This window comes from Schistocerca cancellata, chromosome 2, assembly GCF_023864275.1.
Source record: "Schistocerca cancellata isolate TAMUIC-IGC-003103 chromosome 2, iqSchCanc2.1, whole genome shotgun sequence".
Taxonomy (NCBI): domain Eukaryota; kingdom Metazoa; phylum Arthropoda; class Insecta; order Orthoptera; family Acrididae; genus Schistocerca; species Schistocerca cancellata.
Window position 1 is genome coordinate 302549457 of NC_064627.1, and position 27248 is coordinate 302576704.

The 27248-nt window shown below is 40.6% G+C and overlaps 1 protein-coding gene across 1 annotated transcript in view; it reads right to left on the reverse strand.

Moving 5' to 3' along the window:
• LOC126161678 (UDP-glucose:glycoprotein glucosyltransferase) overlaps positions 1 to 27248 on the reverse strand; it is a 142294-nt gene that overhangs the window by 32397 nt on the left and 82649 nt on the right. Inside the window, exons 10-16 of the mRNA XM_049917683.1 lie at positions 19905 to 20084; positions 17661 to 17842; positions 15224 to 15479; positions 14908 to 15114; positions 12980 to 13247; positions 6163 to 6274; positions 2735 to 2920 (exon numbers count right to left, since the gene is read on the reverse strand). Coding sequence (XP_049773640.1) covers positions 2735 to 2920; positions 6163 to 6274; positions 12980 to 13247; positions 14908 to 15114; positions 15224 to 15479; positions 17661 to 17842; positions 19905 to 20084 — 1391 coding nt within the window. The remainder of the gene's footprint in view (positions 1 to 2734; positions 2921 to 6162; positions 6275 to 12979; positions 13248 to 14907; positions 15115 to 15223; positions 15480 to 17660; positions 17843 to 19904; positions 20085 to 27248) is intronic.

Genomic DNA, 27248 nt, shown 5'->3' on the forward strand with positions numbered 1-27248 from the left:
AGATGAAATGTCACCTCATCATTACACCTAACACAATCAAGGAAGTCATCTTCCCACTGCGACACTTCACTTTCAAAGTTGTAATGTACACCATAGTCATCTAGCTTTAAAGTATGTACTAACTGTAACCAGTATGGACACTTCTGTAAATGTTTTTCTTAAAGCCTTCCACACTGTTATCTTTGGCAACTGGAGTTCAAGACTTGCTTTCCAAACTGACTTCCAGAACTATGGGCACAGGTTGTTCTGACAGGCTCAACATCCTCTTCGGGTACTTTCGGTCATCCCATGCTTTTTCCTTTATTCACACATCTGGTCATTTTGAATTGACTATATCACTGGCAGATGTTTATTCCACAAGTGGGATCAACATTAAACTTTAAATGAAACTGAACCGAAATTACAGACTCACATACAACAAACTGCAGAACACAAAACACTTTATGCTCAGGAGTTACCATTTTGCATATCTCGCATTGTGGCACTGCAAGTGGGAAAACAACAAAGTGGTAGTTGTGCATCGGCGTATCTAAAACTGTGAGTTACTCTTTAATTGTAACCGTGAACCAACACGCTACAATGCTGACAGTTGGTACTATTAACTGGGACATTCTTTTCTGGATGCCCTGTAGAACTTCACTTGCTCCATACACCCAAAGGCTCTCTTTCACCATGGAATTTACAGGATACAAAGTGTGACTGAATGAATAAACGAAATAATTTTGCAAGTGGGTTTCTTAAATCAGACATTTGGTGAGCCGTATTGTCTCTTCATTGTCCATACAGACAAATTTTCATCACAGTGACAGACAATCAAGATTTAATATGGGTTTAAAATGTTCCTAATGAGCATTCTGGGTGTTACTCTGAGAGACCATCTATGTAATATGTACATATTGCTATGAAGCAAATAAAGGCATGCCCCACAAATAATTATCATTGAATCTATTGTCAAAGCTACAAAGACAAAAATTTTTCATATTTATGAACAGATATGCATGTGACAAATACGACTGATTGAAGGGCTCCAATACAAATATCAAAGCAGTTTCATCCTGATGCAGTCAATGGGATTGTTTTGGACTAATTATGTGGGTTCTACAGAAGGAAACATTCAAAAACTTTGGTTAGTATGTCTGGCTGTGCATCATACAGCAGCAGAAAGTGCACATCAAGAGTGTATAAAGGTGGCTTGTGGTGTGGATCTGCCATTGATAAAACTGGTTTGAAATTGGAATATTCCGACTTGTACACAAAAGACGTACATGGACTCACATTCTACAAATGCTGCACTATGAGGATATGCAAAGCTGATTTGCACATACAAAACATTTTGTGACACTGTCTTACAGCCATATGTAACAATTGCACAAACAGAGGCAGTGGACAGTGAACTATTTCATATCAGCTGTAAAACAGTCAGATGTTTCAATGGTAATTATGTGTACATAGTCTTTATAACTGCTTCCCTTTACTGAAAATAACAACCAGCAAACACTGGACTAGGGTCATGTTAGAGAGTACTGTATGGCAAAATTAGTAGCATGTAAAGTTTAGTGATGCACTCCATTTATATCTAGATGCAGATGACCAGCAAGTCCACAGGTGAAAGAACCTTTCCTAATTTTTTTTTTTTTTTTTTTTTTTTTTTTTTATTAGCTCCATACTAATGAACGACCGTGTATTATGGAGCGGCATATCATACAGTTATACTGAGGTGATAGAATATACAAAATATCTACTAATGTCTCATGTTCTTCACCAAAACTTCTTTCCAGCATGACAACACCTAATACCACAACACAGCTTTCATATTATATAAAGTGATGGTGGCAAGCAACAACCACTATGTGATGGTCACATGAACATTTAAACTATCTTAGAGAGATAATTTATGGGCTGATTGCATACATCCTGTGCAATGCAACATCACCACCATCAGCACCACCACCACATATCAACTTCTTCCTGTGTTATTCCCTTTGTAAAAAGGATGGGAAGTACAGAGAAATCCTGAGAAATTGTCCCAAAGTCAAAGACTAAATGAGACAACAGAACAATAATGCACAGAAATACACAATGAAAATTACAAAGATTTTATTGTTATAATGAAAAACTCAATCTTTACCACAAAACAGAAAATAATTTCAGTGTATACAGATTATGGGGCATCTCTTTCAGTGATGCTGAGTGGAGCCAAACTGTATACCACAAGGCACAATTATCAATTATAAGTGAATTGACAATTGTGCCTTCTGGAATACAGTTTGGCTCATCTCAGTACCTCCACAGATCATTGAAGGGGATGCCTTACGGTATGCAAATGATCTATATAGGTTGTATTCTGCCACCACAAATAAATTACCTTCTATTTTGCAACCAAGACTGATTTTTCACTATAATTGAATTTTGATCACTATTATTGCAAACATGTTACCAAAAAAACATTATTTTATTGTTAATCTAAGTCTTGTCGCGTCACCTCTTTTACCTCAGGTCATTTCAGTTTTATAGTCAAGTCATCTGTAAAGTATCCTTCACAATTTATATCCTTATCGGACAGAATGTAAAGGTTCTGACAGTTTGGATGACATACCTATTGAGCATCTGTCAAGCTGATGCTGTGAAAGCAGTTTTCTTTATCCTTTAGTACTTTTAACATCATTTTAGATCATTCATTTTCTTAGATTAAGTATTAACTAACATTGTGTGAAACTTAATGATCAATACTAACCTTTTGAGTGGCATATCACTGTTCTTCTCAACACAATTAAGGTACACCTTAATGTTGCAGTTCAGGACTTCATAGAGAATGGAGAGGATTGGGCCCACTTTTTGGGCTCCACGAGACACTGGATCAACAACCACAGCAATTTCAAAGACTGGTTCAGATTCAGAACGAGGAGGTAGTTTCAGAACACTGCAAACAATAAACACACTCCACGAGACACTGGATCAACAACCACAGCAATTTCAAAGACTGGTTCAGATTCAGAACGAGGAGGTAGTTTCAGAACACTGCAAACAATAAACACACTCATACACAGTTGATTTCAATGAGTCAAACCACACTGAACATTAAACAAAACATCACCAGCAGAGACCAACTATATCTACCACAATATCAACATCTGTATTTTCTTTACAGAATGTAGTACTATTATTGTGATATTGTTGACAGTTTTCCTTGTTTGGCCCCAAATGGAAATGTGAAAAGAACTCCTTTGCCTTAGCATAAATGATATACTTCAGTAAATTCTGCAACTTGTATAAAACTTTGTAAAATATTTTCTTGCTTTTCCTCAATAGAACACATGCAACAGAAATGTTTTATATATACACTACTGGCCATTAAAATTGCTACACCAAGAAGAAACACAGATGATAAACGGGTATTCATTGGACAAATATATTATAATAGAACTGACATGTGATTACATTTACACGCAATTTGGGTGCATACATCCTGCGAAATCAGTACCGAGAACAACTACCTCTGGCCGTAATAACGACCTAGATATGCCTGGGCATTCAGTCAAACAGAGCTTGGATGGCGTGTACAGGTACAGGTGCCCATGCAACTTCAACACGATACCACAGTTCATCAAGAGTAGTGATTGGCTTATTGTGACGAGCAAGTTGCTCGGCCACCATTGACTAGACATTTTCAGTTGGTGAGAGATCTGGAGAATGTGCTGGCCAGGTCAGCAGTCAAACATTTTCTGTATCCAGAAAGGCCCGTACAGGACCTGCAACATGCAGTTGTCCATTATCCTGCCGTTTCGCAGGGATCGAATGAAGGGTAGAGCCATGGATCATAACACATCCAAAATGTAACGTCCACTATTCAAAGTGCCATCAATGCGAACAAGAGATGACTGAGACGTGTAACCAATGGCACCCCATACCGAGTGATACGCCAGTATGGCGATGACGAATACACGCTTCCAATGTGCATTCACTGCGATGTCACCAAACACGTATGTCACCATTATGATGATGTAAACAGAACCTGGATTCATCCGAAAACATGACATTTTGCCATTCGTGCACACAGGTTCGCCGTTGAGTACACCACCGCAGGCTCTCCTGTCTGTGATGCAGCGTCAAGGGTAACCACAGCCATGGTGTCCGAGCTGATAGTCCATGCTGCTGCAAACATAGTCGAATTGTTCGTGCAGATGGCGGTTGTCTTGCAAACGTCCCCATCTGTTAACTCAGGGATTGAGACATGGCTGCACGATCCACTACAGCCATGTGGCTAAGATGCCTGTCATCTCGACTGCTGGTGATACAAGGCTGTTGGGATCCAGCACAGCGTTCTGTATTATCCTCCTGAACCTACCGATTCCATATTCTGCTAACAGCCATCGGATCTAGCGATACGATAAACCGTAATCACGATAGGCTACAATCCGACCTTTATCAAAGTCGGAAACGTGATGGTACGCATTTCTCCTCCTTACACGAGGCATCACAACAATGTTTCACCCGGCAACGCTGGTTAACTGCCGTTTTTGTATGAGAAATCGGCTGGAAACTTTCCTCATATCAGCACATTGTAGGTGTCACCACAGGCACCAACCTTGTGTGAATGCTCTGAAAAGCTAATAAATTGCATATCACAGCATCTTCTTCCTGTCGGTTAAATTTCGTGTCTGTAGCACGTCATCTTTGTGGTGTAACAATTTTAATGGCCAGTAGTGTAAATGGCCAGGAATGGTTTTTAAGTCTGCCAGAGAGGATAAGCATTCACTAACACACAAACTGCAACATGCATAAAGGAGTTGTGGACAACATTTAAATGTACTATCCTTCACATCCTCAGTAAATGTATTCCAAATAGCATGATAATAGCCCATTTTGGTTTTATAACAAAATTCATAAAATCCTGAGAAAATTGAGGATGTTGCACTATCAGATGGTAGAAACAGGCTGCTATTGTAGGGGTCCGATTTATACAGAATAAGAACATTATGGAGACGGTCAGGAGACACACAGGAGTCACTAAGAAGAAAGCTACTTTTCAAAAAAATGCTGTTTAGTAGAAGTGAAGAACCAATATTTGATAGTCTGAGATAATGCTACTGAGACCATCAGATATCTCTGGAAGAACCAGGGAACAAGACAGAAAAGAACAGGTTGTGTACAAAGGCAGGCAATCACTTTTGCACATTCTCTTTGAGAGAGGAGTACAAAAGAGGATGTAAATAATGGTATGAAACACACATTAATGGGTACTTCCTAGCAGCTATCTGTAGGTAAGTGTAATTATATTTTGTGCAAACACTGAATAAATATGATTAATTATCATACCATAGTCCCATCTCTGACATATTGACTACATGTTAAATGAATATTTTCAGTGTTCTGCAAAGAAATCTGTCACATACCATACAAACTCTGAACATAGTACTTCACAGATTAAAGTATTTGTGATTTAGTTTTATCAATAATGTAATCATTTTTTATAATCGAAGAGGTGCATTCTATTTTTCTTTGTAATTTTTGTAAATAAAAAAAATTACTTGATCTTACAAGCATAAACCACAAGATTAACAATGGAAAACCCGGGATGGAATAACAGCAGTATGAATTAGGATAGACTGCTATTTGCCACACAGGAGGCACTGAGTGGTAAACAGGCGCATTTAAAAGTAGACTAATCTGTTATACAAGGTCCTTCATCAGAATTAGACTAACACTTATGCACTAATCACACACATATGGAGACTGCTGCCACTAAGCACTGAGGCTCTTTTACCTCAGCATCTAGTAATGACAGTGGCCACGCGTGTGTAAGATGCCCTTGTATGCATGTGTGCGCATTTTTCTGGATCTGATGAATACTTATCCAATAGCTTAATAAGCTTTCACATGTGTCCATCTCCCACTCAATGCCTTTTGTATGTGTGGAGTAGCAATCTATCCTAATTGATATTGTTGTTAAACCACAAGATTAGTGTTCCAGGAATTTAAAAGAACATTAATAAGTTTTGTGTAGATTGAACATTAATGTCTCCAATTACAATTTAAATCCAACAAAGAAAATAAATTTCAACATGTATAGAGTATTGTCTTTGTCGTAACTTAAATTTATGTATTAATATGCTGGATATTTCATGCGAAACAGATAATTACATTGAGCTGTGGGTTACTGACCTATAGAGCTCTCTCTTGACAGGTATGTCAAATCGACTTCTTGTTTGTTGTCTTGATACCAGCAAGCCAACAGCTTGCATCAGCACATCGCTATTCTCAATAAGATCTTCCTCTGCAATCCATTATCAAATAAGTAATATCAACACACACAAAACACTAAGGTACACATTGACAAAGTTTTGAGCTAACTGCTCTCTAATCATTGAAGTGCATGCCTTTGAGTCCACAAACATTTATCTGTGGCAAGGCTGCTGTGTGTTTAAACATATTAAACCTTTTAAATTTACATATTTCCAGAAATAATACTTCATTAGTCAACTTCCGTGCAAAATGAATAACGTTCAAAGTAAGACATGGTATCTGTGTTACTTTGTATACATGATGAGCTAGTTTTGTATTTATGACATGTTCTGTATCCTTCAGGATCTCCTCACTATGATTCTATTGAACAAAAGGAACATCTATTAATACATCTATCTGCCTATCTATGTACTACATATACTTCTAACAATGAAAGATGCTTACATATGGTGAGTCAGTGACACTTATAATTGCTTTATTAGCAATTCAAACAAAGTAATGTTCACCAAAATATTAATATAATATTATTTTAAGTCATTTAATGACAAGATTATTTTATTTATAACATTTAAATGTAGTTTGCAATTTCTGCAACAAAATAAAAAATCTGATGGGAAAAATCTGGTTTTCAAAGTTCAGTTCTGTCCCTGAAATTCAAAATACATCAGTTCACAGTAGGTTACAAGTATGCAAGTGTAATAGGGAACAACAGTACCATACAATGAAGTGTTGCTATTTCTCTTTCGCATTTGTCTACATAGGCCACCATAGTACATCAATTTTGCTGAAAATTGTCCATTTGACAACAATCAGTCACTATTAGACAAATACAGCTTTGAGAAAAGATTTTAGCAAGCTAAAAGAAGAAATCAGTGTACAAAAGTATTTTACAGTGGAAGAATGGGAATTAACCCAAGCCGATATGCAATTAATTTATAGTTAGCTACACTGTTGGAGGAAGAAGATTTCTGTTGCCACGAAGAGTACAATAGTTCAGAGCAAGCTTGCCTACGCAACAACTACAACTACACACACACACACACACACACACACACACACACACACACACACAATTAACAAAATGTGACAGTCTGGCATATTTTACCACAGCTAGATAATAGGAGCCTAAGGCATAGAATGTTCAGTTGAAGTTGTCACGCAGTCTTTGTGCATTTCAATGAGAAAAAACTAAAAAGGTTTCATAAAGGCCAGGTCTTCATGGTGTACCTGTTATACCCTACTCTGAATATACAGAAGAACTGGCACCTGTCCACCTCTGGAAAAACTACTCTGAGGCTAGCACCACCCTCACCTTCAAGATACAAGAAATGGGCTTAAATAGATGAAATCTATTTCCATTTATCAACTCCTGTACGTGTTTTTGTACATTTCGAGCATTAACATGAGCTGACTTCGTAATGATAGTAGAAGCAGTGTAACAGCAACACTCAGAATGCATCTTGCAACTGCTTTGTTTTGTGTCATATGCCTCATTGTATGCATGAAAGTAGGCAGAAGACTAATAAACTGCACTTGTTGTGTATGAATCCAGGGGGAAGTGGCCACCGAGAAACAGTTGGGAACTGCACTGGCTATGAACAACAGACTTCAGACTGCTGATCTTAGATGCAATGACATTGAGGCAACTGGGCTGAAGGCTGTAGTACACACGGTTCCTATAAGCATCACCTGGGAACCCCGATGTCACAGTGCCTTTCAATATGCTTAACCTAGGCAGACAACATTCACCTGAGTGTGAATGGTGAACAGTGATAGGGTCATGAACTTCTGGGAGGAAGGCAATAGTGGGTACTGGCCACACTGCTTCTCAGTCTACACCTTGAAAACAGGTTTGTGGTCTTGCCCATTGCTGACAGGGCATATGAGCCAGTACAGGACATCTCATCTGTTGGGACTGGGGCCAATATTCCTTAATGTTCTTAACAGCAAAGAGGGTCAGTTTTCTGGTTATTGGGAGGTCCATCATTAGGAGGGTGATGGAGCTCTTCAGGTAAACTGCATGACGATCCCGCAGGAAGGCAAATGTCAACTCTGTATGCTGTAGAGGAAGCCCTGTTCACAGTTATAAAGTGTACTGGATGGACCCTGGTGCAAATTTTGAGTCACCCACAGCACCAATGGAGCCTACCATCTAGGTTCAGAGACCAGCCTCAGTTCCAACAGTGGTTGGCTGTTTTTGTGAACACAGATAGCCTCATGTGCAGGACTGAAGCAAAACCAGAGTTTTTTCAATGTTGTTCCAAGAACCTAACACAGTCCTCTGGTTTACAGTCAAGTGGAAGGCTTAAACCAGAGGCTTGAATCATTTTGCAACCATACTGTATACAGATTCTCCACTTTCTGTAACCGAGTGGAGGATTGTAGAACCCGTCTCAACAGGTCAGCCTTGCACTACAAACAGGAAACGGCTACTAGAGTAGCTGAATGTGTGTGGTGTGCACATGTTTTTCAAGGAAAGAGAAATCCCTCCATAGGACCAATAATTTCTGTTATGGTTTCAGGGAGAGAAGGAAACCTGCCCCCTTAATTACATAAAATAATACGTCATGACACATTAGAGAAAGAAAATGTTAATAAAGTATGAGTTATCTGGGCAGAACTAATATCATTTACAAACAGTAGTAACGCTAGGAACAGAACACTGGTTGAAATTAGATGTTAATAGCAATGAAATCCTAAATTCCAATTGGGTTATATATCAAAAAGATGGGCTGGATGCCAGTGGTGGATGTATGTTTATTGACATACATAAAACAATAATATCCAGTGAGGTTAGTACAGATTCCAAATGCAAAATAATCTGGGTGATTATCAGTGTTACAAATGAATCAAACATAGAAGTCAGATGCTTTTACAGACTCCTCTGCCTCAGGACCACTAGGGGAAAATATTTCTGGGGAAACTTAAAGGTTGTGTGTAAACTTCCTGGCCATTATATGGCATGGTAGTAGGGGAAGATTTAAACCTACCACCAACAGAAGACTGCAAAATGAGTAAAGCAGGTAGTAGGTACATAGAATTATGTGAAACTATTCCACACATCTTATCTGGAAATTACATTGAGCAGTCGACTGGGAAACTAACCCTTAAGGATAACATCTTAGATCTCTTCATTACAAACAGGCCCAAACTTTCTGACTCAGTAAATGTAGAACAAGGAATCAGTGGTTATGAGGCTGTTATAGCATCAATGACTACAGGTGTCAACATAAATGTAAAGAAATTCAGAGTGCTATTTCTGTTTAGTATATGCCACAAAAAGATTTCAGATTACCTGAGCAACCAGCAACAGACACGTATCTCTGAGACTGAAAATGTTGAGTATGAATGGATAAATTTCAGGAATATCTTACAAGGAGAGAAGGCTTACTCGTCATCGCCGAATGCGTCCAAATTTATGGTACATGTAGAATGTGGTGAGGCAAGAATGTGCCCCAAGTGGAATCACCAGATGGCCAAGTGATTATAAAATAAAAGGAATTTTGATACAAGTCAATCACCATGTGCATCTTACTAATTGTCCCTGTGATACTGTATTTATGAAGGAGTAGAAGGGTGAGGGGGAGGAGGGGAGGAGTAGAAGGGTGAGGGGGAGGAGGGGAGGAGTAGAAGGGTGAGGGGGAGGAGGGGAGGAGTAGAAGGGTGAGGGGGAGGAGGGGAGGAGTAGAAGGGTGAGGGGGAGGAGGGGTGAGGAGAGGAGGGTGAGGAGAGGAGGGTGAGAGGGGTGATGAGGGGGAGAGGAGAGGAGGGTGAGAGGGGTGATGAGGGGGAGAGGAGAGGAGGGTGAGAGGGGTGAGGAGAGGGGAGAGGGGGGAGGTGAGAGGGGTGAGGACGGGGGAGAGTTTGGAGAGGGGGGAGAGAGGGGGAGAGAGGGGGGAGAGAGGGGGGAGAGAGGGGGGAGAGAGGGGGGGAGAGAGGGGGGGAGAGAGGGGGGGAGAGAGGGGAGAGTGGGGAGAGGGGGGAGAGGGGGGAGAGGGGGGAGAGGGGGGAGAGGGGGGAGAGGGGGGAGAGGGGGGAGAGGGGGGAGAGGGGGGAGAGGGGGGAGAGGGGCCATATGGGGGGAGAGGGGCCATATGGGGGGAGAGGGGCCATATGGGGGGAGAGGGGCCATATGGGGGGAGAGGGGCCATATGGGGGGAGAGGGGCCATATGGGGGGAGAGGGGCCATATGGGGGGAGAGGGGCCATATGGGGGGAGAGGGGCCATATGGGGGGGAGAGGGGCCATATGGGGGGAGAGGGGCCATATGGGGGGAGAGGGGCCATATGGGGGGAGAGGGGCCATATGGGGGGAGAGGGGCCATATGGGGGGAGAGGGGCCATATGGGGGGAGAGGGGCCATATGGGGGGAGAGGGGCCATATGGGGGGAGAGGGGCCATATGGGGGGAGAGGGGCCATATGGGGGGAGAGGGGCCATATGGGGGGAGAGGGGCCATATGGGGGGAGAGGGGCCATATGGGGGGAGAGGGGCCATATGGGGGGAGAGGGGCCATATGGGGGGAGAGGGGCCATATGGGGGGAGAGGGGCCATATGGGGGGAGAGGGGCCATATGGGGGGAGAGGGGCCATATGGGGGGAGAGGGGCCATATGGGGGGAGAGGGGCCATATGGGGGGAGAGGGGCCATATGGGGGGAGAGGGGCCATATGGGGGGAGAGGGGCCATATGGGGGGAGAGGGGCCATATGGGGGGAGAGGGGCCATATGGGGGGAGAGGGGCCATATGGGGGGAGAGGGGCCATATGGGGGGAGAGGGGCCATATGGGGGGAGAGGGGCCATATGGGGGGAGAGGGGCCATATGGGGGGAGAGGGGCCATATGGGGGGAGAGGGGCCATATGGGGGGAGAGGGGCCATATGGGGGGAGAGGGGCCATATGGGGGGAGAGGGGCCATATGGGGGGAGAGGGGCCATATGGGGGGAGAGGGGGGATATGGGGGGAGAGGGGGGATATGGGGGGAGAGGGGGGATATGGGGGAGAGGGGGGATATGGGGGGAGAGGGGGGATATGGGGGGAGAGGGGGGATATGGGGGGAGAGGGGGGTATGGGGGGAGAGTGGGGTATGGGGGGAGAGGGGGGATATGGGGGAGAGGGGGGATATGGGGGGAGAGGGGGATATGGGGGGAGAGGGGGGGATATGGGGGGAGAGGGGGATATGGGGGAGGTGGGTATGGGGGGAGGGGGGCGTGCGTACCAGAGGGAGGGGAGGGTGCGTACCAGAGGGAGGGGAAGGTGCGTACCAGAGGGAGGGGAGGGTGCGTACCAGAGGGAGGGGAGGGTGCGTACCAGAGGGAGGGGAGGGTGCGTACCAGAGGGAGGGGAGGGTGCGTACCAGAGGGAGGGGAGGGTGCGTACCAGAGGGAGGGGAGGGTGCGTACCAGAGGGAGGGGAGGGTGCGTACCAGAGGGAGGGGAGGGTGCGTACCAGAGGGAGGGGAGAGGGCGTACCAGAGGGAGGGGAGGGGGAGTACAAGAGGGAGGGGAGCACAAGAAAGAGAGGGGGGAGTACAAGAAAGAGGGGGGAGTACAAGAAAGAGGGGGGAGTACAACAGGTAGGGGGGAGTACAACAGGTAGGGGGGAGTACAACAGGTAGGGGGGAGTACAACAGGTGGGGGGAGTACAACAGGTGGGGGGGAGTACAACAGGTAGGGGGGAGTACAACAGGTAGGGGGGAGTACAACAGGTAGGGGGGAGTACAACAGGTAGGGGGAGTAGAAGAGGGAGGAAGGGGGGAGTAGAAGAGGGAGGAAGGGGGGAGTAGAAGAGGGAGGAAGGGGGGAGTAGAAGAGGGAGGAAGGGGGGAGTAGAAGAGGGAGGGGGAGTAGCAGAGGGAGGGGGAGTAGAAGAGGGAGGGGGAGTAGAAGAGGGAGGGGGAGTAGAAGAGGGAGGGGGAGTAGAAGAGGGAGGGGGAGTAGAAGAGGGAGGGGGAGTAGAAGAGGGAGGGGGAGTAGAGGTAGTTGTGTGTCACTGTAAAATACCTACCAACAAACACCTTGAGATGGCTTGAGGAATATTGCTGTAGATGTAGTACAAAAGACCCAATGACATTTCAACTGCATAATCTGGTCAATCAGAACTATTAAATACCTGGGAGTATCTGTCTGAAGTAATGTACGGAGGAAAAATAATGCTTCCATGAATGATTCCATTTACAGCCCTGATTTGACCAGATCTTTTGTATAGTTTGCCAATCTGGGATCCTTTGCAATCTGAATTGCTAAAAGACATGGAGACTCCAAGAAAAGCTGTGTGATTCTTCAACGGTTCCTTTAGCCAGCATGATGGAATTACAGAAATACTCAACAAATTAACAATAGAGGCTATAACAAAGGCAGAGAGCATTGTAAACAGTCCAACCTAAGTCAAGAATCTTGTTACTTCCACCATCAGACATCTTGCATGATGACCATAAGAGAAAAATTAAGAGAAAATTTGGTTTATACAGAGGGGTATCATCACTAATACTACTCTCATACCAATTATGAATGGAAAAGCAAAGAGGAAAATTATGTTTATACATGTACCTATTGCCACACAGTATAGGGTGGTTTACTGAGTACATATGAAGTGGAACATTGGGGTGTCTTTGTCCCTACATTATGTGATGGTGAGTCATCACTGATGTTAACAAGCCAATACAGAGATATTTATTATTTTTGTGGAACAATAGGCCACACACAAAAATTTTGCATTTAATTTAATGTTTTTGCACACCTACCTTCAGTGAGGACATTTTCCTTCAAGACTTCCATAATTTTTTCACCATAGCTGTTCATGCTGTATCTTTCTAACAGAGAGAAATCATCTGATATGAAGTCTTCATCTGTTTCAAATGGACCAACCATTTGGCCATTAGCTATAACTGCTCTGGCACCACTGGCAATCTTCAGTACAGTCTTGCAGAAATCATTGTGGAGAGCTAGCTCTCTTTGATAAATGGCTCTATCTTTCTTCATAGTTGCTACCAGTTCAGGCACATCAATTCCCTACAGCAAAACAAGTTATTTTTCATAACCTTGGACAGCAAAGTCAAGTGATTTTGTTTTTGTGCTACAAAATGTCCTTAATTCATTTCTACAAAGTAACCTTTACAAGAAACATTCAGTTACAATAACAATAGCAGCTGATTTTGTTTCAACACACTGCATCTGGTGGTGGCAGCAGCAACTGGATTGAATTAAATGGAAGACAAAGGAACAGGAAAACTCGCACTTCTATATAGATTTTAAATAATGGTCATGTTTATCCCATTTAACAGCTGCATAACTTTATTAGGTTACAAATTGTGGATTGGCTTCCAGTTTCTAACAAGAAACTTTGCACAATTTGAAGATCCATAAAGAACAAAATGTGATCAGATGCAACTTTATAATAAGGAAAGGCTTTAAGGAGCATTTATGAACTAGGAACTGCCTTTAATCCTTCATGGTGGTTGATGGAGTGAAGTCCTAATGCCAGGAGTATTTTGCCCATTAATCTGCATTTTCGATCAGTCATGAGACTACAAATGTATGCAGTCCACTCCAGTGGACACTCCCTACTAGTGAGGGGAAGAGGAGGGTGGAGGGGGGGGGGGGGGTTGAAGAAAAACTGGGAGATCCAGTGAACTGAGTGATAACCCATTAAAAATTATCATCTGGGTACTAATGTATGTCAGCAAATTTACAGTACAGGGTGACCTGCTGTGTTACTGAACTATTTTATTCACAAAATGTGTGTATCATCTTTCATTAAGTGGGAGTTATTGCACTGTAATTTTCAGATGGCATGTATATATAAACAAAAATACAATAATTCCCTTACAATGAGCCATTTACTATCATCATATCCTCCGGTCAATGACATTCCTGAATTCTGTGGATTCCTACTACCTTGGAAACATTATTTGCTTCTGTGATAACACACAGTGGAAGAAATGGTCAAAAGCTTCAAAATCCAGTTTTACATAATGAGTTTACTAAGAAACTTTTATGTTGAGATACTCTATGGTTATATTATGCAGTGAATATTGCAGTTCCCAAACAAACAATACAAAGCTGAAAATGGTTGAACAATAGACAGTGCAAGATGCAGCTGAAAAGGGGTGACAGTCATTTTTGATCACCTGACTTAAACACTGAAAATAATTACAAAACACCAAAAAAAATATTAAAGTAAGATGCCTAGTTATATCTGCTGAAAACAAAAGATGAAGGGGTACACAGGGAAAAATCAAACTGAGTATAATTTTCTGTGATGAGCAATTCCAATTTTTTAAACTACTGAGAAAGAAGATGAAATCAGTCTGATAACTAAGCAGATCTGTGTGTGTATCTATGGCTCTAAGTGAGTTACTCATGACCTGCCCACCTTCGACAGATTTCAAAGTTTTGTCTCCTTTCCTTCTTAAGTCCGATTTCTTACATCATTAATTACCAATTAATTGGCAACCATGTCTCTTTACTTTTACCAATGTATAGCAATTCCAAGTGTGAATTCAAAAGATTTACATCAAAGCGAAAAATGCACTTTCTTCTATGAAGAAACATTCTGTTCAAGATGCCCAATAACATAAGGTAAATGAATTTAATATACATAGTATGATAGTTGCTATTCTATAACAATTTACACTGAAAGGGTTGTAATATTCATAACATTAACACTTACTGCTACATTTATATCACTTATATCCTTCTGGCCAGCAGCAATGGCTTGTGCTGATTGTTCATCAGTAAGTATTGAAGACATTAGCTTTGTTGCTTGTGGAGGTTTCAGTACTCGCAGAGCAGTCATAGCTAACATGTTCAAATGCTGTTCAGTGGCATCAGCTTCTGGGTTTAATAGGAGACCCACACGGATATTTCCACTCGATTGCTAAATAAAAAACATAAAATGTCTTAATTCAGTGCATATATATTATTAATAATCTTAAAAGCTTATTAAAACATATTATTTAGCTAACTGTGGTGTTTCTCACTGTTACCATTTGTTCCAATGCAGATAATAGCAGTTGCCTGCCTTTGGCTGTCTGGAGATCCACAACAACCCAGTATGAAAGGATGTGCAGAGCTTTGCCTCGATCCATTTGCTTGTGACTGAAGTACCGAAGTAAACCAGAAGACAGAAGTGTAGCCGTTTTATCACGTGGAGATAGTGTTTCAAAGGAATCTACAGATCGAGCTGTCCCCATCATGTCCAAATAGCTTTTAGAATCTTGACCTAGCACTCGCTCATTCAACCTGCAATTAAAGAAAATAAATATTTTCAGCAATATTTCAATCAAAATCATAGTAGTATCAAATTAGAAAGAACTTTCTATTTTTCTTTTCTTATTAACAAAATAATGCAACATAGTGAATTTTGCAGATTATTTGTAGAATAAAAAAGTGATTGAAGCAGAAATTGCATACTAATTTACAAAAATTTTAACTATAGTGATGGATCTGTAAGTGTTCCATTTGTAAAACAACAGAAAAAGGGAATAATATGGTGTTTAGTTGGTAATAAATATGCAACCAGTCGCTTTTTTATGATTTATTCAACCATTAACGTTTTTGAGCCACTGCAGGCTCACCTTCAGCTGGAGATGTTACAGAAACATTATCTTGTGGACCAAGCGTAGCTTGATGCAGTGCTGATGTTGCTGGCGCAAATGACAAATTTAGTAATCGGTGACGAAACATTTACAAATCCGAAAGTTTTTTTTTATGTTTTAGGTACTTACATCGCACTGCACTGTAAGTGTTTCTTCACCGATTACTAAATTTCCATCATTTCGGCCAGCAACACCAGCACTGCATCAAGCTACACTTGGTCCACAAGATAATGTTTCTGTAACACCTCCATCTGAAGATGAGCCTGCAGTGGCTCGAAAACATGTTCATGGTTGAAAAAAATCATAAAAAAGCAACTGGTTGCATATTTATTACCAAATAAACAACAGATTAAATCACAGTCGCAGTTCATCATCTGCAATGGATATAATGAAAATGGTATATTATATTTCAAGGAAGTTAATTTTATCAGCAGCTATATGAATGATCTTTTATTACAACTGGTTTCAATCCACATTAATCATCTTTGTGGTTATTAAGAGATGGCACATTAATTGCAGTTTGTCAGCCACAAATTTAAATGAATTTATTATTTCATTCATACCTAAAACTTTCAGCAACTGTGGCACTGACACACAAGTGATGTGATTTCTTGAATATCATGACTATAATTTGTGTAGATCAAGACTGGTCATACTAAAAGATAATCCCTTCAGCTGCATGTTCAAAATTACTTTCTACAAATATTTAGGTGCCATTCCTCATCGCTTATTCCAAATATTAAATATTATATATCCCCAAAAAGTTCTTGCTCAAGAAACTTGCACTCTCTCTCTCTCTCTCTCTCTCTCTCTCTCTCTCTCTCTCTCTCACACACACACACACACACACACACACACACACACACACACACACACACGTTCGTGCATGACATCTAATTTTGAGAGAAAATAAGACAATTGTTACTTCTCAAGTGCCAACTACATTCATAGAAAAAGATTGAGAAATATGCATATACGTGTCATTTTAATAAAGAAGTGGCATAATTTGAATTCTTTCACCTCTAGCAATGATTTGTTAATAGGAAAAATTCCAAGCTGCAATACAATACTGAGTCACCATTCAACTTTGTACACCTGTTTTAATATCAAAAGAAGATAATGGTAAACTGGACACAACAGGACAATGCTTGGTAATGCACTGTTGTATTCAAACCAGCTATCTAAATGAGGACAGCTTTACTTTTCAAAACTAAGTTGAGACACGTAAAAGTTGTTTTAAAAAACGAAGAAGCAAACCGTCTCTTTGTGCTTTATGGAAATGACTTATTTATGTGTCAGCGCAAACTTACTGACATTAAACTGTTTTCTTTTAATAATGGCTGAAGACAAAAAATGTTTTTCTTAATGGTCTTCAAGGCTTTTCCAGCAAGGCAGTGTAATCTTCGAAAATTGGGTTTTCTGCCAGTAATCCGCATAAGTATGATTCAGATTACCAGCAGAAAACACGATTTTCCAAGATGACAACATTTTTCTGATTACATAGAAAAACATTCATTTCATTGATCTTAATTCAGTTTTTTCCTGCTTCCCATGTCAAAGCTAAGAATATCAAGATTCCTTTAAATTGAATCATGATCTCTGATCTTTTACACACACACACACACACACACACACACACACACACAGAGAGAGAGAGAGAGAGAGAGAGAGAGAGAGAGAGAGAGAATACCCAAACAATTTGAAAATGGCATCACCTTGTAATAATTTTAACATTTCAGTGCTGCACAGCGAAACACTGCACAACAAATCAGGTAACATTATAAAGGATAGGAACAATAAAAATAAAAGTATCACTTGTACACACCTGGGCATAACATGAGGTTGGTTCATGATAAAATCCAAAGTATTGTCAGCATCTGTGAGCTCACCCTTGTACACTGCTTTCTGAAAAATTGCTGACTGACTCATTATTTCATTAAGAACAGCTTCATCAAAGTCATTTGAGTTTAACACTTTTTCAGGCAGTGGTATTCCATTCATGAGAACCTAGATTAGAAATAATATTTGTTTAAGCACAATTACTGCATTGAAACATACTACATAAATAACATGTTTTTAATTACTACTTTTAACATGATAGTAGACAGTTGTGGATGGAATGCAAATAATGAAAGGAGTAAATGTAATTAGTCATAGAACAACTGAGGTGCTGAGAGCAAATATCAAAACACACACACACAATGCTAGTGAAGTAACAATGATGAAAAGATGGGATTCCAAGTGATCAGTAAAATAAAGATCTGGATTTGAATGATTCTGAAAATAAATTCTGAGCTGAAATGAAAAGTTCTGAATATGTGGGGGGGGGGGGGGGGGGGGCAGGGAGTGTCCAGGAGGAGGAGGAGGAGGAGGAGGAGGAGGAGGAGGAGGGAGGGGCAGGTGCTCCAAAAGAACCACTACAATAATTAACAATGGAGCACTATTCAAGTGGCACAAGGTTGCAAGAACAATTTTTTGCCTGATGGTGAACTGAGGTGTGATCATACTGAGATTCGATAAAACTGGAGTAGTCAAGTTCCACATACTCCCCAATCCCTGTAACAAACATTTTTCAAAATAATTGTCTTCCCTAGATGTTCCTTTCAAATCCCTTAGGTGCATCAGGCAAATCAGTTATCCTCAAAAATGAGTTTAAAATTTCAAACTTTGTCCCTCATTCTCAATTCAGGCAAACACAAAGAGCATGAAGAATTTCTTAGCCAAAACTTAAAAGTCTGTTTAATGTGTCAACATCTCAAACCTCGTAACAGTCATTTGCAGATTGCAATTCTAGGAGAGGAATTAAAAACTGAAAAGCCACCCAAAAATAAAGAACACTCAAGGAATCTGCCAAGCATTTGACATAAAACTGTTCATAACAATTGAAAATATAGTCACACACAAAACACTTTCTTAAGGGATACTATTCCCTTGTTCAAAGCGATCAAACAAGATACTGCCAACTCAAATAACATGGGGAAAGATTAACTCAAAGACTTTCTGTGGATTCTTAAAGGATATTATGTTTCCTAATTAGTATAACTATAATGTGACATCTGCACACAAGGTCCTGTTGCATAACTGCCTACAGCAGGGTCAGATTATCCATGGTGGATCAATATCTCCTGAACCCACACTGACAGCAGTTGAGAAATTGCCTTATTCTAAAAAGTAGAAAAGGCAAGAGATGACCATGTGTCCAAGATCTTTCCACAACAAATTGCAACGGAGCCCATGGCTGACTGGGTGATGTGTATCATGAAACAGGTTATGCTGAATCCAGTTCCAACATGGAGGAGGAGAAGTTGTCTGTTTAGTCACTGGCAGACACACTGCATCAACCATATCTTCCTGAGATAACTCACTGGTAGTGATGGTTATTCTGAAAACACTGAGATCATCATGTTAGGAGATTATGAAGGTATTTCAGTGTGTCATTTTGTTGTTCAAGTTCACTACTTACTTCATGGATATTGTTGCGATATAACATATACTGGAGCTAGATGTTTTTTAAGAAACAATTTTTTGTGCTCTAAAGCTGCAAGACCTCACTATCTGTGCATCAGTTTTATTAGTCTTCTCCTGGTACAATGTTTTACATGAAAGGACATTGGTATCAGTGCTAAAGTATTTACTGTGCATGTCTTCTTTTGCAGTATTCTACTGCAAGTGCAAGCAACGTTTGTGTAGAGCCTAAAATCTAACTCCAATTCCAGATTTCATTGAAATTGTTAGCATTTGATTGCCATTTCATAATACTACAAATTCACTAATCACAACAAATGCAGATTAGTAAGCTATATACATTAAAATCTTTGTCACAACTACGATCGCCATACAATGACTTTCTAGAGTATTTCTTTACTTTCTATAATTCTTGCTTCCATTCTTTTAATCTTTATTCATAGAAATTATGATTACAAGATCTTAGGAGTTTAACCTCTATTTCAGTCTGCTCCTATGTAGTATATACTTGTTTCATTCACGGGTGAATGCCACCGTTGCCTAGAACATCATTTCTTATCTACTATGTTAATGATTATAGCTGATGCACTCAAGTTGTACAGACCTGTGGAAGAGTTCTGAAACCAGACCTAGTGACAAAATCTTTTGCAAGTTTCCGGCCTGTGTCATATGCAGTATCTTCCCCAAGTATTTCGTCCACTTCAGTAGAGGAAACCTTTGCACTTAGAGCTTTCACAACATCCTCAACTGTTACATCTCGTTCTTCTTTTACTGCTGCATATACCTGAAATATGACAAATTTATGTATTACATTAATGTCCAAAGCAAACAAAGTGAAAATTTAAAAATTAAACTCAGTTATAAATTTAAAAAAGACTGCATTTTCCATTTCGTATTTCAGAATTTTTGTAAGTGCAAAATCATGATAGTGACAGCTAAAGTTTTAAATGTTTTTCTTTTAGTTCTCTATTACACTAAAACTGCATTGATTCATTATTTTGCACAGTGTGTTAACATTAGAATAAAAAAATTATCTGTTTTGTTAATAAGGAATAAATTTTCATTTTGTATAACTATGAATTGCTTAGGGCAATAAATATGCTGCGGACCCTTAAAATTGCAATACTATGAAGACAGAATGTAACAAGTGTTAAATTGGTGTGAAGTGCACTACCTGCTTAGATGCGCAAATGATTAGCATTTCAACAAACTCACATAAAGTAGGTAATAGTAACATCTACAATTTGTAATAATGAAAGATTATGTTGTGGGTTTCCAGTTCACAAATTATATTTGAATGTTGTTTGTTTATGAAAAGGAAATTTGCTACTCACCATACAGCGGAGCTGCTGACTTGCAGACAGGCACAACAAAAAGATTGTCACAATATAAGCTTTCGGCCAACAATGCCTTTGTCAAAAATAGACGACACTCGCACCTGCACACCCACACCCAGGCACACACCCACACGCACACAAACAACCCACAAATATTACTCAAGAGGTATGTGTGCGAGTTGATTTTGCGCACGTGTGTGTGTGTGTGTGTGTGTGTGTGTGTGTGTGTGTGTGAGGGGGGTCTATTTTCGGTAAAGGCCTTGTTGGCCGAAAACTTATATTGTGACAAACTTTTGTTGTGCCTGTCTGCAACTCAGCATCTCCGCTATATGGTGAATAGCCATTTACCTTTTCATAATACTGTTACATTCCAGCTTGGATTTTCCATTGTTTAATGTTGTTTGTTTGTGAGAACATCTGCATCTGCATCTATAGTCTGCAAACCACCATAAAGTGCGTGGCAGAGGGTGTGTCCCATTGTACCACTAATTAGAGTTTCTTCTCATTCTATTCACCTATTTATTTATTTATTTATTCGTTCGGCATATACAAGGCAAATATTACAGTGTCATTACAATCCACCAGGAAATTACAACACTACACAATGCTACTTATAGTTTTGAGCCAATCTATGGCTAGGTCAGGCAGGTAATGTATGTCATTCAGTTCACCACTATATCCTACCACTTCACACACCAGTAGGTGGTCCATTGTCTGGATTTCACCACATTCACACACGGGACTCTCCGCAAGTCCCCACTTATTCATTAGATGTTTGCATCTTCCCACGCTTGTTCTAAGGCGATTTAAGGCAACCCAGAGCTTCCGAGGGAGATCAAAACCATTTATTTTCTTGCTGGGGTCATCGATAAGCTTTTGGTTCTTGTGTGTCCCTTTGCGCCATGATTCCCCCCAGGCTAGCTTTGGGTCGAAGTCCTGTAATTCCCTGCCAATCTTCCAAAAGGGGGACCTATATTTTAGCCTGTTGATGGGTGATAAGTCTTGGTGTATAGGAAGTTCTGGATTGTGTACGATCTTCCTATATATTCTTGAGGTCGCCATGGAGCACCTTATATCAGGGGGTTCTATGTTGACAAAGACTGGGAGCCAGTCACATGGGGTAGCCCTAAGTGTGCCCGAGATAATTCTCATCGTCTCTTTCAATTGGGTGTCTACTTTATTTACATGCGCACTTTTCACCCAGACTGGTGAACAATATTCAGCCACGCTGTACACGAGGGCTAATTCTGACGTCACATTGTTTGTCGCATTCTGATAATAAGTGTTTACGACCTGTCACCGCTCGCGGCATGGCTTGCTTTTGTGCGCGCTACCGCCACTTACAATAAAAAAAAAGAAAGGAATTGTCTCATTAGCGAAACAATGGCAACAGACTGCTATTTGTTGTTACTTACACTGCTGCTTTCTTTGATAAAGATCAACAAGAACCAAATAATAGACTGCGTTTGATAGATGTTCTGAACGAGAGTTTAGCGAAAATGTTTCTCTGTTTGAAAATTTTGCAGACGCCTCTTTTGTACATTACATTCTGCACAGAAATTAGAGTCATCTTAGATTTAAAAATCTAGTCAATTGCCTGCTTCATTTCTGATTGTATCATTATTAGGCATAAGAATAATACGAATATAAACATGACATGATATGTATATTCTTCCGCATTTGCTGCTGTCTCCCACTAGTTTCGTAGGTTATTAGGCAGACAGGATTTAAATGAGATAGCAGCAAACACGAAAGAATACATGGCAAAATGTTTATATTCATATTATTCTTATGTTGAAGAGAATACTGCATGTGATTTGCAATTCATAAAAGTTCCTATTAGTAACCATCTCTTCTCCCAGGTAGGAAAAAATTCAGTACGTAGAGTTGGCCATATTGACAAACATCCCAAATAGTCTTGCCAGTCGGATTTTCGTAGTACATTGAAATGCTGCTACATTCGAAGATGAACAACATGGAATTTGTATTTACTTCGTTGGATAATGTATGAAAATGCAGTGGTCGAAACTCGGGGCGGAGACAAAAGCTCGTCTTACACCTATTTTTTTAAATTTATTTACTGACGCAGAGGTTTTGGGGCCAGTATTTGTGCCTGCAAAGCACGCCTGTGTAGCGCTACATATATTCGACGGCAGAAGTTAGTTGTGGCGGCACCTACCAACATTTTTCAGAACTTCCGCTTACTATGCACTCTAATCTAAGCTGCAGGCGGTTTTTTGGATTAGAAAAACCGGAAAAAAGTGCGGCTTAGATTCGAGTAAATACGGTACGCAATCACTCCATTTCATATCCCTACAAAGCTTTACATCCAGATATTCATAAGAGTTTGCCAATTCCAACAGTGATTCATTGATAGGATCATAGGATACTAGGTTTTTTTTCGTTTTGTGAAGCGCATAGTTTTACATTTCTTAACATTTAAAGCAAGTTGTCAATATCTGCAGTACTTTGAAATCTTATAAAGATCTGACTGAATGTTTATGCATCTTCTTTTAGACAGTAGTTCATTATAAATAACTGCATCATATGCAAAAAGTCTGGGGTTACTATTAATATTGTCTGCAAGGTCATTAATACACAACATCAACAGTAAGGGTCTCAATACTTCCTGGGGCACACTCTACATTACTTCTACATCTGATGATGACTCTGCATCCAAGATAACATGCTGCATCCTCCCTACCAAAGGTTCCTCACAATCCAGTCACAAATTTCACTTGATATCTCGTATGATTGTACTTTTGACAATAAGTGTAGGTGTGATACTGAGTCAAATGCTTGTCTAAAATCAAGACGTACTTCATCTACCTGACTGACTTGTTATAAAGCTTTCAATATGTCACCTGAGAAAAGTGCAAGATAGATTTCACAAGATCAAGGTTTCTGAAATCCACGCTGGTTGGCACTGAGGTCATTCTGTTCAAGATATCTCATTATATTTGAGCTCAGAATGTGTTTTAAGATTCTACAACAAATCAGTGTCGAGGATATTGGACGATAGTTTTGTGGATCACTTCTACTACCCTTTTTGTAAACAGGTGTGACCTGTGGTTTTTTCCAAGAACTAGGGACAGTTTTTGTTTGAGGGATCTATTATAGATTATAGTTGTAAAAGGGGCTAACTCAGCTGAAAATTCGGTATAGAATCTGACAGGGATTCCAACAGGCCCTGGAGCTTTGTTCAGTTTTAACAATTTCAGCTGTTTCTCAGCTCCACTGATACTAAAACCTATTTCATTCTCCTTTTCAGTGGTTCGAGATTTAATTCGGGCAATTCTCCTATGCTTTTCCTTTGTAAAGGGATATTTGAAAGAGTCAAGCATTTCAGCTTTTGCTTTGCTAACCCTCAGTTTCAGTTCCTGTCTCATTCACTAGGGGATGGACACTTAACTTTGGTGCTAGTAACAGCCTTTACATACAGCCAGAATTTCTTTGGATTTTGTAAAATATCATTTTACATTCTGCTATAGTAGCCACCAAATGCTTAATGAATTGCTCTCTTGACAGCCAAATGCGTTACATTCAGAATTTCTCTATCTATAGCCCTATGCTACGTTTTACACCTATTATGCACTAACTTCCGTTTATTTCCAAGTTTATTCCCAATGACTGGATCACTGCCAAGCAAGACTATAATTCCAGAATGAGATTTTCACTCTGCAGCGGAGTGTGCGCTGATATGAAACTTCCTGGCAGATTAAAACTGTGTGCCCGACCGAGACTCGAACTCGGGACCTTTGCCTTTCGCGGGCAAGTGCTCTGGTAGAGCACTTGCCCGCGAAAGGCAAAGGTCCCGAGTTCGAGTCTCGGTCGGGCACACAATTTTAATCTGCCAGGAAGTTTCAAGACTATAATTATCTTTCTGCAGATATTTCTCCTCATTCAATCAGAATCCCAAGAGTTTCAAGCCCGTAAGACGTAACATCTTTTATTTCATGAACTGTTACACAAATTGAAACACTGTTTTTGGCAAACGTTAGAGCATCAAGAAGCATGTCTGGTTTTGTTTGATTAATGTTTTGCCACTGGTATCAACTGAGGTATTGAAGTACGTACTTGTCTCAAATGGAACCATATTCTTTTTATAACTGAATTCAGTAGCTCTTTAGAAGTCAGTTATAGGATTTAGGATTTGATGATGTTGACGTCCCCCGCCCCCATGAACCATGGACCTTGCCATTCGTTGGGAGGCTTGCGTGCCTCAGCGATACAGATAGCCGTACCGTAGGTGCAACCACAACGGAGGGGTATCTGTTGAGAGGCCAGACAAACGTGTGGTTCCTGAAGAGGGGCAGCAGCCTTTTCAGTAGTTGCAGGGGCAACAGTCTGGATGATTGACTGCTCTGGCCTTTTAACACTAACCAAAACGGCCTTGCTGTGCCGGTACTGCGAATGGCTGAAAGCAAGGGGAAACTATGGCCATAATTTTTCCCGAGAGCATGCAGCTTTACTGTATGGTTAAATGATGATGGCGTCCTCTTGGGTAAAGCACTCCGGATGTAAAATAGTCCCCCATTCAAATCTCCGGGCGGGGACTACTCAAGAGGACGACGTTATCAGGAGAAAGAAAACTGGCGTTCTACGGATCGGAGCGTGAAATGTCAGATCCCTCAATCGGGCAGGTAGGTTAGAAAATTTAAAAAGGGAAATGGATAGGTTGAAGTTAGATATAGTGGGAATTAGTGAAGTTCGGTGGCAGGAGGAACAAGACTTTTGGTCAGGTGACTACAGGGTTATAAACACAAAATCAAATAGGGGTAATGCAGGAGTAGGTTTAATAACGAATAGGAAAATAGGAATGCGGGTAAGCTACTACAAACAGCATAGTGAACGCATTATTGTGGCCAAGATAGATACGAAGCCCACGCCTACCACAGTAGTACAAGTTTATATGCCTACTAGCTCTGCAGATGACGAAGAAATTGAAGAAATGTATGATGAAATAAAAGAAATTATTCAGATAGTGAAGGGAGATGAAAATTTAATAGTCATGGGTGACTGGAATTCAAGAGTAGGAAAAGGGAGAGAAGGAAACGTAGTAGGTGAATATGGATTGGGGGTAAGAAACGAAAGAGGAAGCCGCCTGGTGGAATTTTGCACAAGGCGCAACCTAATCATAGCTAACACTTGGTTCAAGGATCATAAAAGAAGATTGTATACATGGAAGAAGCCTGGAGATACTGACAGGTTTCAGATAGATTATATAATGGTAAGGCAGAGATTTAGGAATCAAGTTTTAAATTGTAAGACTTTTCCAGGGGCAGGCGTGGACTCTGACCACAATCTATTGTTTATGAACTGTAGATTAAAACTGAAGAAACTGCAAAAAGGTGGGAATTTAAAGAGATGGGACCTGGATAAACTGACTAAACCAGAGGTTGTACAGAGTTTCAGGGACAGCATAAGGGAACAATTGGCAAGAATGGGGGAAAGAAATACAGTAGAAGAAGAATGGGTAGCTTTGAGGGATGAAGTGGTGAAGGCAGCAGAGGATCAAGTAGGTAAAAAGACGAGGGCTAGTAGAAATCCTTGGGTAACAGAAGAAATATTGAATTTAATTGATGAAAGGAGAGTATATAAAAATGCAGTAAATGAAGCAGGCAAAAAGGAATACAAACGTCTCAAAAATGAGATCGACAGGAAGTGCAAAATGGCTAAGCAGGGATGGCTAGAGGACAAATGTAAGGATGTAGAGGTTTATCTCACTAGGGGTAAGATAGATACTGCCTACAGGAAAATTAAAGAGACCTTTGGAGATAAGAGAACCACTTGCATGAACATCAAGAGCTCAGATGGAAACCCAGTTCTAAGCAAAGAAGGGAAAGCAGAAAGGTGGAAGGAGTATATAGAGGGTCTATAAAAGGGCGATGTACTTGAGGACAATATTATGGAAATGGAAGAGGATGTAGATGAAGATGAAATGGGAGATATGATACTGCGTGAAGAGTTTGACAGAGCACTGAAAGACCTGAGTCGCAACAAAGCTCCAGGAGTAGACAACATTCCATTAGAACTACTGACAGCCTTGGGAGAGCCAGTCCTGACAAAACTCTACCATCTGATGAGCAACATGTATGACACAGGTGAAATACCCTCAGATTTCAAGAAGAATATAATAATTCCAATCCCAAAGAAAGCAGGTGTTGACAGATGTGAAAATTACCAAACTATCAGTTTAATAAGTCACAGCTGCAAAATACTAATGTGAATTCTTTTCAGACAAATGGAAAAACTAGTAGAAGCCGACTACGGGGAAGATCAGTTTGGATTCCGAAGAAATATCGAACACGTGAGGCAATACTGACCCTACGACTTATCTTAGAAGCCAGATTAAGGAAAGGCAAACCTACGTTCCTAACATTTGTAGACTTAGAGAAAGCTTTTGACAATGTTGACTGAAATACTCTCTTTCAAATTCTAAAGGTGGCAGGGGTAAAATACAGGGAGAAAAAAGCTATTTACAATTTGTACAGAAACCAGATGGCAGTTATAAGAGTTGAGGGACATGAAAGGGAAGCAGTGGTTGGGAAGGGAGTGAGACAGGGTTGTAGCCTATCCCTGATGTTATTCAATCTCTATATTGAGCAAGC